Here is a 14,709-nt window from a genome sequence, read left to right as displayed (position 1 = left end):
AAAAATGCCTTATCTTCAAAAACACCACAGAGCCCAAGATCAGCTTCTCCAGTGAACTCACTTTGTTTTTTCAAATGTTCACTGTTGTTTATCCTGACAGAGGGAGGAGAGAGAGTTTCTGTTCCAAGTTTCGTGGACAACATGACTGATGAAGTCCGAACCTTTATAAGGACAAAAAAAGTTCAGACCGCCTCCAAGTGATCCAGTCCTCACCAACACCCCTCACATACAGAGAAGTGTTAACAGTGAACAATACAGTTAGTTCGGCAAAGTCATTATCTTAAAACAGACCACAGAGCCAGGATCAGCTTTTCCAGTGAACTCCGTTACTTCGTTTTTCATATAACTATGGTGATAAAGAAAACAACAACAAAAAACACGACTAAACAGATTCAGAGTCAGATACTGGATCTGACTGAAGCATTTGTTTTATCTCTGAGTTCAAGTGTGCGACACTTGATGTCTGTCTGACTGCAGGTTGGTGGATGATTCTACGGTGGCCGGGAGGTGCAAACCAAAATTACAAAATGTGAAACACTTTTACGGAGCTTGAGACAAATTTACATTTTGGAAAACATTTCTACGTATCATAAAACAACATTACATTACCGAAAGAAATGTTTGTTATATCATGCTCTAGACATCCAATGAGTTGGGAATGAGACTCAACAATCAACTATGTTTCTCCAGAATCACGTGCTGCATGTTTGAAGTGGGCAGAGCTCTAATGGGAAAAAAACATGTGACATCACATATGCACCAATCAGGAACAGGCTACAGGTTTTGGGTTGCTTGGTTGCTGTCAAGCATATAATGTGCTGCTATCAATTAACAATATCAATAAGCATTATTAATAAGCATTGATTAAGATGAAGCTGACAGATTTCTAAGTATTACCATGTAGATGTTAGTGAAGGATGAGCAGCAAACAGTCAGGAATCACACAGAAACAGGTGATATTGATAATTTAGAGTATTATATAGTAACATTTAATCATTTTCTCTCAGGGTTCCTCTGTGTTTAAGTTATTTATATTATTGTTGTATTTTGCTTGTATATTTAATTTGTGTTAACCATCAGCTCAGATCACTACTGTGAATAAACATGTTTCAACATGTATCTCACTCTGAGTCTCTCAGTCTCAGTTTGTTTCTCTTTCTTTCTAAACGTATCTTATGACCTCCTCACAGGTGAAGCGTTACAGGACGTCAGTCAGTCAGCTGTTTAGTTGTCAGAAGGCTCCTTTAACAGAGATACTGGCTCTCTGTTTAATCTCTAACTTCGGTGTTCATGCTAAGGTAAGCTAACCTTGTCTGGGAGCTAACTCTGCTCAGAGTTCACATTGATATCAATCTCCTCATTCAAATCCTCTGTGAGAATACTGAATGTTCAGGTAATATATTGAAGTGTCGTCACAAATGAGCATGTGGACCAAACTTGTTAAAATGTGAGGATTTTATTGAAAAGACAAACATCAGCACAAAAACAAAGAACAACACATTTGAGTTTAACATTCATTCATGTTCATCAGTGTAAAGGAATTTCATGTTTAGTCTCATAAGTTCATAATTACACATTTGTTGATATACATCTCCCACTCTGCTCACCGCTCATTTGAGAGACACACTGGCTCCATGACAGACCAAACTCCATATTCTCCATCTATAGAGTGGTGCAGCAATAACATGTTTTTGGAGTCTGATCCTGAAGTTAGCATCGCCCTGGTTCCCTCCACAAGAAGTCTAAGGGTTGTTCATCAAGATAATCTTCACAGATGAAAACACACCATTTTTTAAGTGTAAATTAAATCTTGATTGGTAAAATGTTAGGCTGTAAACAGATGACATCATGATCACATGACTTAAACGTCACCACCGCTTAATGTCTTACTGCAAATTTAATATTTACGTTTTATATAAACTGATCAATGTAAAAGTTGTAAAGTTAGAGTTAGGAAAGTTTGTAACTACAGTCTGGTCACACGCTCTCTCCTGATTGTTTTGAGAATGAATTAGACAGAAAACAACAATCAATAAAACAACCAATCAGAGTCATAGAACAGTCATTTTATAAAATATTACTTATAATGCAAGAAGCATTACTGTCTTTTAGTTCATCAAAACTAAATAAAGTGTCACCAGGAGAGTCACTGAGTGTGTTTGTCATTCAGGTCTCTGGATTCAGCTGCTCAGAGAGCTCTGTGTTGTTGTCAGGAGCTGCACAATAATGTGAAACATGTTTTAATCTAAAACATGAAGTGTGAGTCAGATCAGCTGAAATAGAACCAAAGTAAGTTTTACTTACAAGATGGAGGGCTGATGGCTGAAATCAGAACAATACAAATAATTTCAGTCACAGTTGTAAATGCCAGATTATCTTTAGTCACTTTATTCCTCTCTTCTACTCACTCAGTCTGTTTAGTGCTGACTGTATTTACTTTCTCTGATGATTGTTTTAATTTTGCAACCTGAATAAAAGAAATCAACTAAAAGACTGAAATCAAAGTAGTGAAATCTTTCCTTTTTCTCTCTCACCTTTCTTCTTTTTGTAAACGATGAATCCAGCAGCACCGATGAGAATGAGAGCAAGAACAACCACTGCAGCAGTGACGAGGACGGTCATGTTACTGGACTTCACTGTTGAACACAATAATAGTTTATTATTACTGTTTTTGTTGTTGTTCCCATGCACTCCCCTTCAGCACCCTCTGATCTCACTCTTACCTTCGTTGGTTCTGATCCGATCTTTCTCCAGTTTGGTGATGATGTCCTCGTTCACACCATAGAGCTGAAACACACAGTCGTACCTCGTCCAGTCTTCAGGTGTGACGGATGAAAGGTTCAGGTCAACACTCATCTGGAAGGTTCCATCGTGGTTGGGGAGGATCTCTCCGTGGTCCACCTCCTCATGAAGCTCCTCTCCATCTTTCCTCCAGACGAGTGAGGCTCTGTGAGGGTAGAAACCTGTAGCGAGGCAGCTGACTGGAGAGGAGGGAGTCTTCTGGAGGAGAGACACTGAGGGGAGCTCTGGAGAGTAAAGAGAGAGATATTCTGTTCTTATGATTCACAGTCGTCAATCACAGTGTCAATGTTCAGTGGAACTATTTCTATCGTGAAACACTGAAACTGTAAAATCACTTTCCTTAAACTAACTGTGACATCACAGTCTGAGCTTTGATGGTGAGTGATGTCACCCAAAGATGTCTGTGATTGGTCAGGACTAAAACAAATGTAACCACTACAAAAAAGCTGATGTCAGACAGGTTGGATTAATAATACAATGACAGTTCAGTCTGAGCAGCCTATATGAAGATCACTGTGTCTAATAAACTACATCAGGTCAGGTGATCCTACCTGTTCTCAGCAGAAAGCTCCTCCCGTATTCCACATACTTCTTTAGCAACTCTGGATAAATCAGAGTAAAAGCAGTCTTATAGTAGTCCACTACTCCTACTCCTACTTTACTGGCATCCCATATCGGTTTGGCGATGACAGCCTCAGGTCTTAGAGCCATCCATGTAAATGTTTTCAGATCCAATTCCAAGAAGTCTTTTCCATCATAACCAAACTGAACGAAACCTTTGACCTCTTCAGTCTCATCATCCCACTCACAGCCATTCACCTCTTGTAAAACATGGACACCTGAGACAGAGACAGAGACTGTAATTAACACTGATTCACAGATGAAACATTCAGTAAAGATGATCTTAAAAATATTGTACATTGTGTGACGACAAGTCTAACTATCAGCTGATTAATGTTGACATGATGAATGACAGGTAGTGGCTGGACCACTGAAGACAAACTGATATGATGGTTTACTTTACATGAATCTCTATTTCAGGTTATGTGTAAAATGATGTTAGAGTTTGAACTGATTGGTATCTTGAGGCCCTGGGTCACTTTACAACTAAGATGCAGAACAGTAAAAAGTTAAACAGGCTATAACATGTCACATACTGTACCTTCACTTTGGTTGTAGAGACGCATCAAACGGTTTATGCGGGGTTTAAAGATTGGCAACACATTGAGACATCCTTGTTTGTACCACTCCAACCGCTCAGGATACTTTGTGAAGAATGATTTCGCAACGTCCTTTACATCCAGCCCTTTGTTGCTGTCACATAACCCCATCAGAAGTTCATCAACTTCTAGTGTCGCCACAAGTTCTTGGCTGTTTGGGATTCCAGTTGATGCAGTTATGAAATGCTTCATGGAGTGTAGCACTGCAGGACAAACGAAGGAGCTTATAAACAACACTTATCATGAATATGATATGAAGTGTGTGTGTTTGCTGCAAAGGATCAAAATGCAAAAATGTTAAATGTAATGTGCAGAATAAACAGCCTCCATTCAGAATGAATACACACTCTGTTATGATTCAGTGTCTTTTTGTAATGTCTTTTTTTTGTTTCATTTTGACTCCATGCCCCTTTGATAGTCTTCTGTCTTTTCAGTTGATGTGTCTCAATTCCGGGTTTGCACCCTTCAAGGACCCGGCCTTTGCGGTCGCTGAAGGAGAGTCCTTCAGAGAGTCCTGCGATGGCTGCATCAGCCGTTGTTAAATGGGATGGTGTAGCCTTCAGAGCATTTCCTGGTTGCAACACCAGATGTTTCCGCCCCTACCTGTATGTCACTATTTACAGTGCCTTGCAAAAGTATACACCCCCCTTGAACTTTTCCATTTTGTCACGTTTAAACCACAAAATGTGATGTATTGGGATTTTATGTGATAGACCAACACAAAGTGGTGCATTATTGTGAAGTGGAATGAAAATGATACATGGAAAAGTGTGGTGTGCTTAAGTATTCACCCCCCTGAGTCAATACTTTGAAGAACCACCTTCCGCTGCAATGACAGCTGCAAGTCTTTTGGGTAAGTCTCTACCAGCGATGCACATATAGAGACTGAAATATTTGCCCATTCTTCTTTGCAAAATATGTCAAACTTAGTCTGATTGGATGGAGTGTGTCTCTGAACAGCACTTTCAAGTCTTACCAGAGGTTCTCAAGTTGATTTAGGTCTGGATTTTGACTGGGCCGTTCTAACACATGAATATGCTTTGATCCAAACCATTCAATTGTAGCTCTGGCTGGATGTTTAGCTTCGTTGTCCTGCTGGAAGGTGAACCTCCACCCCAGTCTCAAGTCTTTTGCAGACTCTAACAGGTTTACTTCCAACATTGTCCTTTGGCTCCATCCATCTTCCCATCAACTCAGACCAGCTTCCCTGTCCCTGCTGAAGAAAAGCATCCCCACAGCATGATGCTGCCACCACCATGTTTCACGGTGGGGATGGTGTGTTCAGGGTGATGTCCACTGTTTTCTGCTACACATAGTGTTTTGCATTTAGGCCAAACTCTTAAATTTTGGTCTCATCTGACCAGAGCACCTTCCTCCACATGTTTGTTGTGCCCCCCACATGGCTTGTGGCAAACTGCATGGCCTTGTTTCAACAATGGCTCTCTTCATGCCACTCTTCCATAAAGGCCCGATTTGTACTCCTCCAGAGTAATCATGGGCCTCTTGGCTGCTTCTCTGATCTACGCTCTCCTTGCCAAGCCTGTCAGTTTAGGTGGACGGCCATGTTTTGGTAGGTTTACAGTTGTGCCATTCTCTTTAAATTTTCGGATGAGGATTGAACTGTGCTCTGTGAGATGTTACAAGCTTGGGATATTTTTTCCATATCCTTACCATGCTTTAACTTCTCTACACCTTTATCTGACCTGTCTGGTGTGTTCTTGGACTTCATGATGCTGTTTGTTCACTAATGTTCTCTAGCAAACCTCTGAGGCCTTAACAGAACAGCTGTATTTACACTGAGATTAGATTACACACAGGTGGACCCCATTTACTAATTAGGTGAATTCTAAAGGCAACTGGTTGCACTGGATTTTACTGAAGGGTATCAAAGTAAAGGGGGGGAATACTTACAAAACACTTTTCTGTTTGTTATTTACAAAAAGAATTAAAACCATGTATCATTTTCCTTCCACTTAATTATGCACCACTTTGTGTTGGTCTATCACATAAAATCCCAATAGAATACATTTACATTTGTGGTTAAAATGTGACAAAATGTGGAAAACTTCAAGAGGGATGAATACTTTGGCAAGGCAGTGGATGCAGGCCAGTCCCGCGAAAGTGACAAGAAGAGTAAAAGTAAGTTTGTGATGATGTCAGACATAAAGAAAATCCTGATTTTCTTTTTAAACTTTCTTTTTTTGGAGGAAGAGGTGAAGCGGCTCCATCGGCCCCACCGGCAACTGTTATATCTCCGATTAAGAGAGGACAGTGGAGAGGTTAACCTGTTATTTGAACCCAGAGTAATGTTAGCATTTATCATTATCAACTAGCTAACAGTCAAGGGTAATCAACATACCGATACATGGCGTTAATGCTAGACATATAAACAGTTGATCGGCTGCCATATAACCTTGGCAATTGATTAATAGTTAAAGAACCATGACCTCAGTTCAACATTAAAATATTTAGCCATGAGTCAAACCAGATTGAGAAGCCTAGATAAACTGATAAGTGGATCGATAAACATATCTAGCATCATCTATCAAAGCTCTAAAATGAACTCAAATTATCTTATTAACTACAATTAAGTAGCTATTGTTTAATTAACCATTCTTCTTCTCCTGTTCTTCCCCTCCTTTCCCAATCCAGACCAGACCCATGTACTGCAGGATCAATATAATAATACAATAATAATAATACATTTAATTTTTATAGTGCCTTTCAGGGTACCCAGGGACACTTAACAAAATGGAACAAACAAAACAAAGAATAAATGGATGAACAAAAAATACATAAAAGATAAAGATAGAAAAGTTGATTGATTTGGCTGGATCTAGAGCTGATAGGCCTTATTAAAAAGATGGGTTTTTAAGTCTCTTTTGAAAGTCTCCAGAGAAGTCTGTTTGCGGATTTCAGCTGGGAGAGTGTTCCAGAGAGTGGGGGCTGTCACACAGAAGGCTCTGTCACCAAAGGTTTGTAGTTTGGTGTGAGGGATGGAGAGCTGGTGTGTGCCTGATGAGCGCAGCATCCGGGACTGGGTGTAGGGGTGGAGGAGGTCAGACAGATTTTGGGGGGCGAGGGAATGGAGAGATTTATAGGTCAGGAGGAGAATTTGTAGGTGATGCGTGATTTAACCGGGAGCCAGTGAAGGCGGATGAGAGTGGGGGTGATGTCTTGCCAGGGCTTGGTGCAGGTGAGGACCCTGGCAGAAGAGTTCTGCACATACTGGAGCCTATCCAGGGTTTTGGAAGGGAGCCCGGACAGGACTCCATTGCAGTAGTCCAGGCAGGAGGTGATGAAGGCATGGATAAGGGTCTTAGGTACAGGTTAAGAGAGAGTGGGCCAGAGTCTGGAGACATTTTTGAGATGGTAAAAAGCTGATTTTGAAATGGATTTTATGATTGGAAAGATATCGTGGAATCAAGGATGACACCCAGGTTGCGGACTTCCGTGGGGACATAGTGCAGCCGTCCACGTCCAGGAGAAGATCTCCAACCTTCTGGAGCAGGGCCCTGGAGGCCACAACCATGAGCTCTGTTTTATTGGTGTTTAGTTTAAGTAGATTTGATGTCATCTGGAGTTTTAAATCATTTGGGCAGTTGACGAGTGACTGTGGGGGTAGCTGGGTGGATGGTTTGGTGTAGAGATATAATTGAGTATCATCAGCATAAGAATGGAAGTTGAGACCATTTTTGCGAATTATATGACCAACGGGAAGCATGTAGATCGTGAAGAGGAGGGGTCCAAACACAGAGCCTTGAGGCACGCCCTGGTTGACTGGGGCCGGGATGGAACTGGAGTCTCCAATGGTGACAAACTGTTTACTGTTTGGTAAAAAAGACTGGAACCAGGAGAGTGCTGTATTGGTGAGGCCAAGGTAGGCAGATAGGCAGGTGAGGAGGATGGTGTGGGAGATTGTGTTGAAGGATCAGAATACTGATGTGGCCAGAATCTGCAGCAATGAGGAGGTCGTTGGTGAGCTTGATGAGGGTAGTTTCTGTGCTATGGCGCGCCCTGAAGCCAGACTGAAGGGGTTCAAAGAGCTCATGGTTGGACATCTTCTGCTGGAGTTGGGAGGCAACTGCTCTTCCAGGATTTTGCTAAGGAAAGGAAGGTTGGAGATTGGCCGATAGTTGTGTTAGTCATTTGGGTCCAGACCTGGCTTCTTGAGGATGGGGGTAACTGAAGCTGTATTAAAGGTGGATGGTACAATGCCAGATTTTAGGGATGAGTTGATAATTTCCATTATGAGGGGGCATAGGGCAGGCAGTAAAGTATTCACCAGAGTTGTTGGCATGGGGTTCAGAGAGCAGGTGGAGACTTTTGCCTGGGAGACCAACTTAGCTACAGAAATAGAGTCCACAGGAGAGAAGGAGGAGAGAGAGCACTGGGGCAGGCGAACAGTGGGAGGATCAGCTATCTGTGTCAGAGGTGTATATGGTAGGGTGGTGGCAGATGCCAGGAGTTGCTGGTGAATGGTAGCCACCTTTTCCTGGAAGAAGTCAAGGCACTTCAAACAGAGGTCAGGGGCACCAGAAAGCTGGGGGACATAGAGAGGGCTAAGGAGCCGGTTAATGGTGGAGAATAACATTCTGGGGTTATTTTGCCGGTCTCCAATGAGAGTGGTGTAGTAGTTTGTTTTAACCTTGGAGAGAGCTTCTTTATAAGACCTAACGTGGTCGTTTTAGGCTTCATGGTGGACGGTGAGGCCAGATCTTTTATAGAGCCTCTCCAGGCGGTGACCAGTAGTCTTAAGGGTGCGGAGTTCAATTGTGAACCAGGGGGCAGAATGGGTAAAAGACACAGTCCGGGTTTTAAGAGGGGCAAAGGAGTCAAGACCCCAGGAGACAGAAGCATTATAGTGGGCCACATGTCCATCCAGTGAGGAGTCGAGGGGATCATAGGCCAGGTGGGTTTCCAGGATGTTGGTCAAGGCCAGAGTGTTCACTGTCTGGATGTTCCTGTATGTGATGTTTCGACTTATGCACTGCTTGGGCACAGGGACAGGAACAGTGAAGAGGACAGCATAGTGGTCAGAAACGGCGAGGTCCAGGCATTGTAGATGGGAGGGAGCTGTGCCAGTGGAGCACACCAGATCCAGTGTGTGGCCTTTGACATGAGTGGGACCTTTAACATGCTGAGTGATGCTGAAACAATCCAGGAGTGACAGGAATTCAGAGGCAAAGGGGCAGCTGGTGGAGTCCACATGGGTGTTGAAATCACCAAGCAGGAGTGTAGATGTAGATATAGAGCAGATGGAGGTGAGTAGTTCAGACATCTCAGACAGGAAGGTGGAGGAGGCTTTTGGAGGGCGGTAGATGAGGACAACCTGCAGCTGTGTATGCCCAGCCAGAGAGAAGGCTGCACATTCAAATGAGGTGACATTCAGCACTGGAAGTTGTTTAACCAGGATGTCGGCTCGATGTATGACTGCCGGCCCACCACCACGGCCCTCAGAGCGGGGCTTGATTCAGAGTAAAGAAGTCCTGTTGATGCTGCCATGTCTCAGTTAGGCAGAGAAGGTCAATTTGCCTGTCTGTGATGATGTCATGGATGAGTATTCCTTTGTTGTTTAGTGAACGTGGATTTAGCAGCATGAAAGCGGCTAGTGTTGTTCACAGATGCTGATGCAGTGAATGTGGAGGAAACAGCACCATTCACACAAGCCAAGGGTCTCAGATAGCTTAGTGTGCACACCTGTGGATGGTTTAGATGACGTTGAGCTGGTGCAATGGAGCGCCTGTAAGTCAGCATGGAGGGAATAGCAGCACCGCTGTCAGCGCTGCAGGGAAAAGCATTGTCCGTCATAAACTTCCGTCTGGAGGCCCTGTGCATATAGTGGGGGCGACGAAGGAGACCAAGAGATTGAATCCTAGTTATGGAGTTTGGGGAGAAGATGACCAGCAGAGAAAGGTGAGTACACCAGAGCCAGACGTTCAGGTGTGCAGTCTTCAAAGTTTGTAGCATAGCTCTAGAGCTTGTAAAGACAGTTTGGCTTTCATATTTCAGCATAAAAAATAGTTTTGTTGTGGATGGAGAAGTGTTGATATTCACACCGGCGTCCTCTTGCATCCGATTGCCATGGATGGCCATATTGTCTGCCATATTTATGACCAACAATATGGCCGTCCCTGTCCTGGTCAGGTTCTTTTAATGATGGAGACACCAGGCAGAATTTCAGGCTGAGCAGAGAGTCACTGCTGAACCATCTCCGACAGGATCGGAGACATGGATGGGGTGCCACAATAGAGACCTTGGTGTTCCTTTTATGGGTGACGAGTGGGGCAGCATACAGGGTGGTCAAGGGTGTTTTGGATGCCGCGCTCCACTGTCCACTGTATTGTCCACCGAGTTACTGTGGAGGTGGAGGCCATTTGCCACATAGCCATCTACGTCCTAAAGACCGCTGAAGACCTGGTGGCAGTAACTCGTGGGTTTGCAGGGCTGGCAGGACACAGAGCTTTTTTTTTGGCCAGGGTCGGTGCACGACTCCAGATTACTCCGGCACAGCCCACTGTACATGCGGGCTATCTACCCACCTCCAGGGCACTTCATCCTCGTAGACAGCGGGTACCCATGCCTCCAACATCCACTCCCCCTCATCACTCCCTACAAGCAGCCGCTGCAAGATGTGGCAGCCCAGCGCTTCAACGGCCATCATTCCAAGGCACGCGTTATCATTGAGTGTGCCTTTGGGATGATGAAGACCAGGTTCAAGTCCATCTTCCTGAAAGCGCTGGAGGTGTATCACACCTTTTGTGCCCCAGGTACGTCATCACTCAACAGTATTCTTTTTTTTTTGAGTATTGAAGCAGAGTAAATCAAAATTAATAAATATTTACTGTTTTTCATTTCAGGTCATAACAGCATGTGCCATCCTGAACAACATCTGCCTGGGGGCAGGTGACATCATGTTCCCAGAGGATGAGCTGCAGGACGACAAGCCGGAGGATGAGGGAGGGTATAGCTTGGAGGCCGCCAGTGGTGCTCCATGGTGTCGGCCCTGAAGATTAACCAAAACCATGACCATCTGTAGTCGGCACGTAACATCATTTTAAAGGCATTATTCCTAATTAAAGTGTTTGGTAGATAGCTCTGTCTGTTATGATTTATTATTATGCTAATAATATTATGAAATTATAATTCTTGCCTCTTTCTTAAAAAATTCATAGTGAAATGGCAGCCTTTGTCGACTCAGCCCTGCAAACCCAGTAGATGGACAATGTGGTGGACAGAGGAGACTGGACCCCCAAACATTGCCAGGGACTCCTGCTCAGCCTGTTATTGTACATCATGTGTAATTTTGATTAAAAAAAAAGCAAAAATTCAATCCCTTGTATTCCCTGACTAGTAGCACTTGAAGCCATTTGCTAACCCTATCATAAATGTATTTAAGTTGTAAATATTACATTGAACAGACAATGTGTTACAATTGAATAATATTTTTGTTCATGAACAAAATGAAATCTTCTGAACAATTAATAATTTAGAATAAATAGAACTCATAAGTTAACTAAATAATATAGCAGTACACAAAATAACAAACAAAATAATTTAACGGTCAGACATCCGCTCAAGGAGAGACAACAGCCTGTCCACGCATTCTCTGCTCTCTCTTTCCCTTCTCGCCTCAGCCTCTCTCTGCAGCTGCATGTCCTCCCTGAGTTCATCCTCCCTCCTCCTCTTTCTCCTCGGCCCTGGCTGGCTCTCCTCCTCCTAATCGTCATCGTCATCCTCTTCCTCTTCCTCCTCCCTGTCATCCACTGCGGCACTTGGCCCTGGTGTGTCCTCAGGGATAGAGGCAATTAGGACAGGGGGGCCAATGAAAGGCCTCTGTAACACCTTATCCATGTGGACAAACCAGGACCAGTAGCAGCGCCGGTCCTCCCACTGGTCCCCTCTTCCGTCCCTGGATATTTGTAATCCTAAGGCAGTGGAAATCAATCACATCAGCAATTGTCAGCACACAGGCAGCCCACAAATGCTCCTTCTTTTCCCTCTTTATTGAGGATGCACCACTACTATCCTTCGTGGTCACACATATCCCAAGATTCTTTGAGTGCCCCAAAAAGAAAGAAAGAGAGAGAGAAAATGGCGACATCGCGTGGCGTAGATCATCACTTTCGCGGGCCTGGCCGGCAGAAATCGTGACGTAAGGGTAAAACATCTGGTGATGCAACCAGGAAATGCTACAAAGGCTAGACCGTACCATTTAACAACGGCTGACGAGATTAACAAGGTCTCTCTGAAGGACTCGCCTTCAAAAACCTCAAAGGCCTGGTCCTCCCTCTTGTCTTCGTCAGTTTGTTTTGTGATGTCCTCCGTGTTGTACCCACCGTCATCCGTCAGCCTCCGTTCGTCTCATGTTCTGCTCTAGTGTCCCTCCGGTTTCACATTTCATTTTGGCTTCTGTTTTTTTCTGTTGATTTGTACTTTGCTTTTGTTGCTACTTTGCTTTTTGTCCCTTTTGACTAGTTTTTGTGTCAAGCTCCCTTTGTTTTTGTACTTGTTTTTGTAAATTAAAGCTCGCCTTTTGTTTCCCCCATTCTGCCTCCTGTGTATGGTCTGCAGTTGGGCCCTTAATTATAACCTCAACTGTAACACACTCATCGGTGGCCCTGACATCTCATATCATGAAGACCCTGGAGAGGCTCGTCCTGGAGCAGCTAAGGCCCATGGTCAGGCCCTCCACTGATCCACTACAATTCGCCTACCAGCCCCGCCTGGGAGTTGAGGACGGCATCATCTACTTGCTGAACAGAGTCTACACTCATCTGGACAAGCCGGCGAGCACTGTGAGAGTCATGTTCTTTGACTTCTCCAGTGCTTTCAACACCATCCGTCCAGCTCTACTGGGTGAGAAGATGGCTGCCATGCAGCTTGATGCCCCCATCGTGTCCTGGATTGTGGATTACCTGATGGGCAGACCACAGTACGTACGCCTACAGAACTGTGTGTCTGACAGAGTGGTCAGCAACACTGGGGCCCCCCAGGGGACTGTCCTCTCTCCCTTCCTCTTCACACTATTCACCTCTGACTTCAACTATTGCACTGAGTCCTGCCACCTTCAGTTTTCTGATGATTCAGCAATAGTTGGCTGCATCGAGAAGGGTGATGAGAATGAATACAGGACTGTTGTGGGTAACTTTGTCACTTGGAGTGAACGGAATCATTTGCAGCTCAACGTGACAAAGACAAAGGAGCTCATAATGGATCTGAGGAGGGCGAAAACACCAGTGACCCCTGTTTTCATCCATGGGGTCCCTGTGGACACTGTTGAGGAGTACAAGTACCTGGGGGTGTACATTAATAATAAGCTGGACTGGTCTAGAAACACCGAGGCGGTCTATAAAAAAGGCCAAAGTCGACTCTTTTTCCTCAGGAGGCTGAGGTCTTTTAACATCTGCCGGACAATGCTGAGGATGTTCTACGAGTCTGTTGTGGCCAGTGCGATCTTCTTTGCTGTCACATGCTGGGGCAGTGGGCTGAAGGTCACAGATAACAACAGACTACACAAACTGATCAGAAGGGCTGGTGATGTTGTGGGGGAGGAGCTGGACACTCGACTGTGGCACAGACACTGTCAAGAATGGAAAATCAAGGTGACTGGACCCATCTCTGTGCGTTGGCTTTAGGTTTGATGGTGCCTCTGTTATGTCAGGTAAAAATAGAGGTGTGCATGTGACTCTGAAACAATATGTAATAGTTTTATGAGAGAAAGCAGCAGACATGGAGGTTTGTGGACGTGCAAAAAGAGCTCCATCCATGACACTGTGCTCAGAACTGAGCTCTTTTGGTTGTATCATGATTTATAGGGAATGTTTTGCTCTCATTGTCTTTGTGATGCAGAATGTTGCAAAGTTAAATTGTTGCAGTTTGTCCTCTTTGCTACTTGTAAGTTTTTTTTGGTTCTGGGAAAAGATGGCCAACCAAACTTTGCACTGACCCACCCAAAGTACAGTTTCTGCTTCTCCACTGGAAGGGAAACTAAACTTTGAGTAAATAATCGAGTGGACTGTGAAGTTTAAAGAGTTTAAAGATTTAAAATGTGATCTTACCTGGTGATGAAACGTGACAGAAGAGAAGCAACAACAATAACGTTCTCATCTTGATTTGATGAAGACGAGTGAGTGAAGGATCGAGCTGGATCAGCTGTTTACTGTTCTTTTATCCTGGCAGAGGGAGGAGGGAGAGTTTCTGTCCTGAGAAGTAAAATAATCCAGATCGCCTCCAAGTGATCCAGTCCTCACCAACACCCCTCACTTATAGGAAAGTGTTAACAGTGAATAATACAGTTTGTTCAGCAACATGCTTACCTTAAAGCAGACCAGACCACAGAACCGGGGGATAAGCTTTTCCAGTGAACTCCCTCACTTCCTTCCCTTTTCACATAACTATGGTGATTTGAAACAAACATGTCAAAACAGCTTTGAGTCAGAGATTGGGTCAGACTGAAGAGGGTTTTTTTTTCTGAGCCTGTCTTTGAGTTCAAGTGAGTGACACCTGATGGTAAGACTTGCATTCATGCTGGTATCTTGATGAACGTACATCAATAACTGTCTAATTTTACACATTAACCACGATGATGAAGATACAGAAAAACATTATACTGTCAATATTTTAGAGACTCTTCAGTTTCGCACTAATCATTTTAGAGAAGCTCGTGTCAAGTGAAGCTCCTCCA

The 14,709-nt window shown here is 43.9% G+C and overlaps 1 protein-coding gene across 1 annotated transcript; it reads right to left on the bottom strand.

Moving 5' to 3' along the window:
- Positions 1–1,273: 1,273 nt before the first annotated feature.
- Positions 1,274–14,259, bottom strand: LOC115577550 (major histocompatibility complex class I-related gene protein-like). Its single transcript, XM_030410434.1, has 7 exons — positions 14,084–14,259; positions 3,965–4,225; positions 3,354–3,641; positions 2,724–3,026; positions 2,535–2,636; positions 2,305–2,322; positions 1,274–1,766 (listed from the first exon to the last, which is right to left on the bottom strand). The coding sequence occupies exons 1-7, from the start codon at positions 14,130–14,132 to the stop codon at positions 1,711–1,713; spliced, it is 1,077 nt and encodes a 358-aa protein (XP_030266294.1). The 5' UTR covers positions 14,133–14,259; the 3' UTR covers positions 1,274–1,710.
- Between the last annotated feature and the right edge of the window lie 450 nt (positions 14,260–14,709).

Source organism: Sparus aurata, unplaced genomic scaffold (assembly GCF_900880675.1).
Source record: "Sparus aurata unplaced genomic scaffold, fSpaAur1.1, whole genome shotgun sequence".
Classification (NCBI taxonomy): Eukaryota; Metazoa; Chordata; class Actinopteri; order Spariformes; family Sparidae; genus Sparus; species Sparus aurata.
The sequence above is the reverse complement of the archived record's forward strand: the minus strand, read 5'-3'. Positions and strand labels throughout refer to the sequence as shown.

Bases quoted from the DNA above. Each gene is read 5' to 3' on its own strand.
- LOC115577550 (XM_030410434.1), bottom strand. From the start codon at position 14,132: ATGAGAACGTTATTGTTGTTGCTTCTCTTCTGTCACGTTTCATCACCA. The intron at 3,027-3,353 runs GTAGGATCACCT...TTTACTCTCCAG, and splicing joins GAGCTTTCTGCTGAGAACAG to AGCTCCCCTCAGTGTCTCTC. The intron at 2,637-2,723 runs GTAAGAGTGAGA...TGTGTTCAACAG, and splicing joins TCGGATCAGAACCAACGAAG to TGAAGTCCAGTAACATGACC.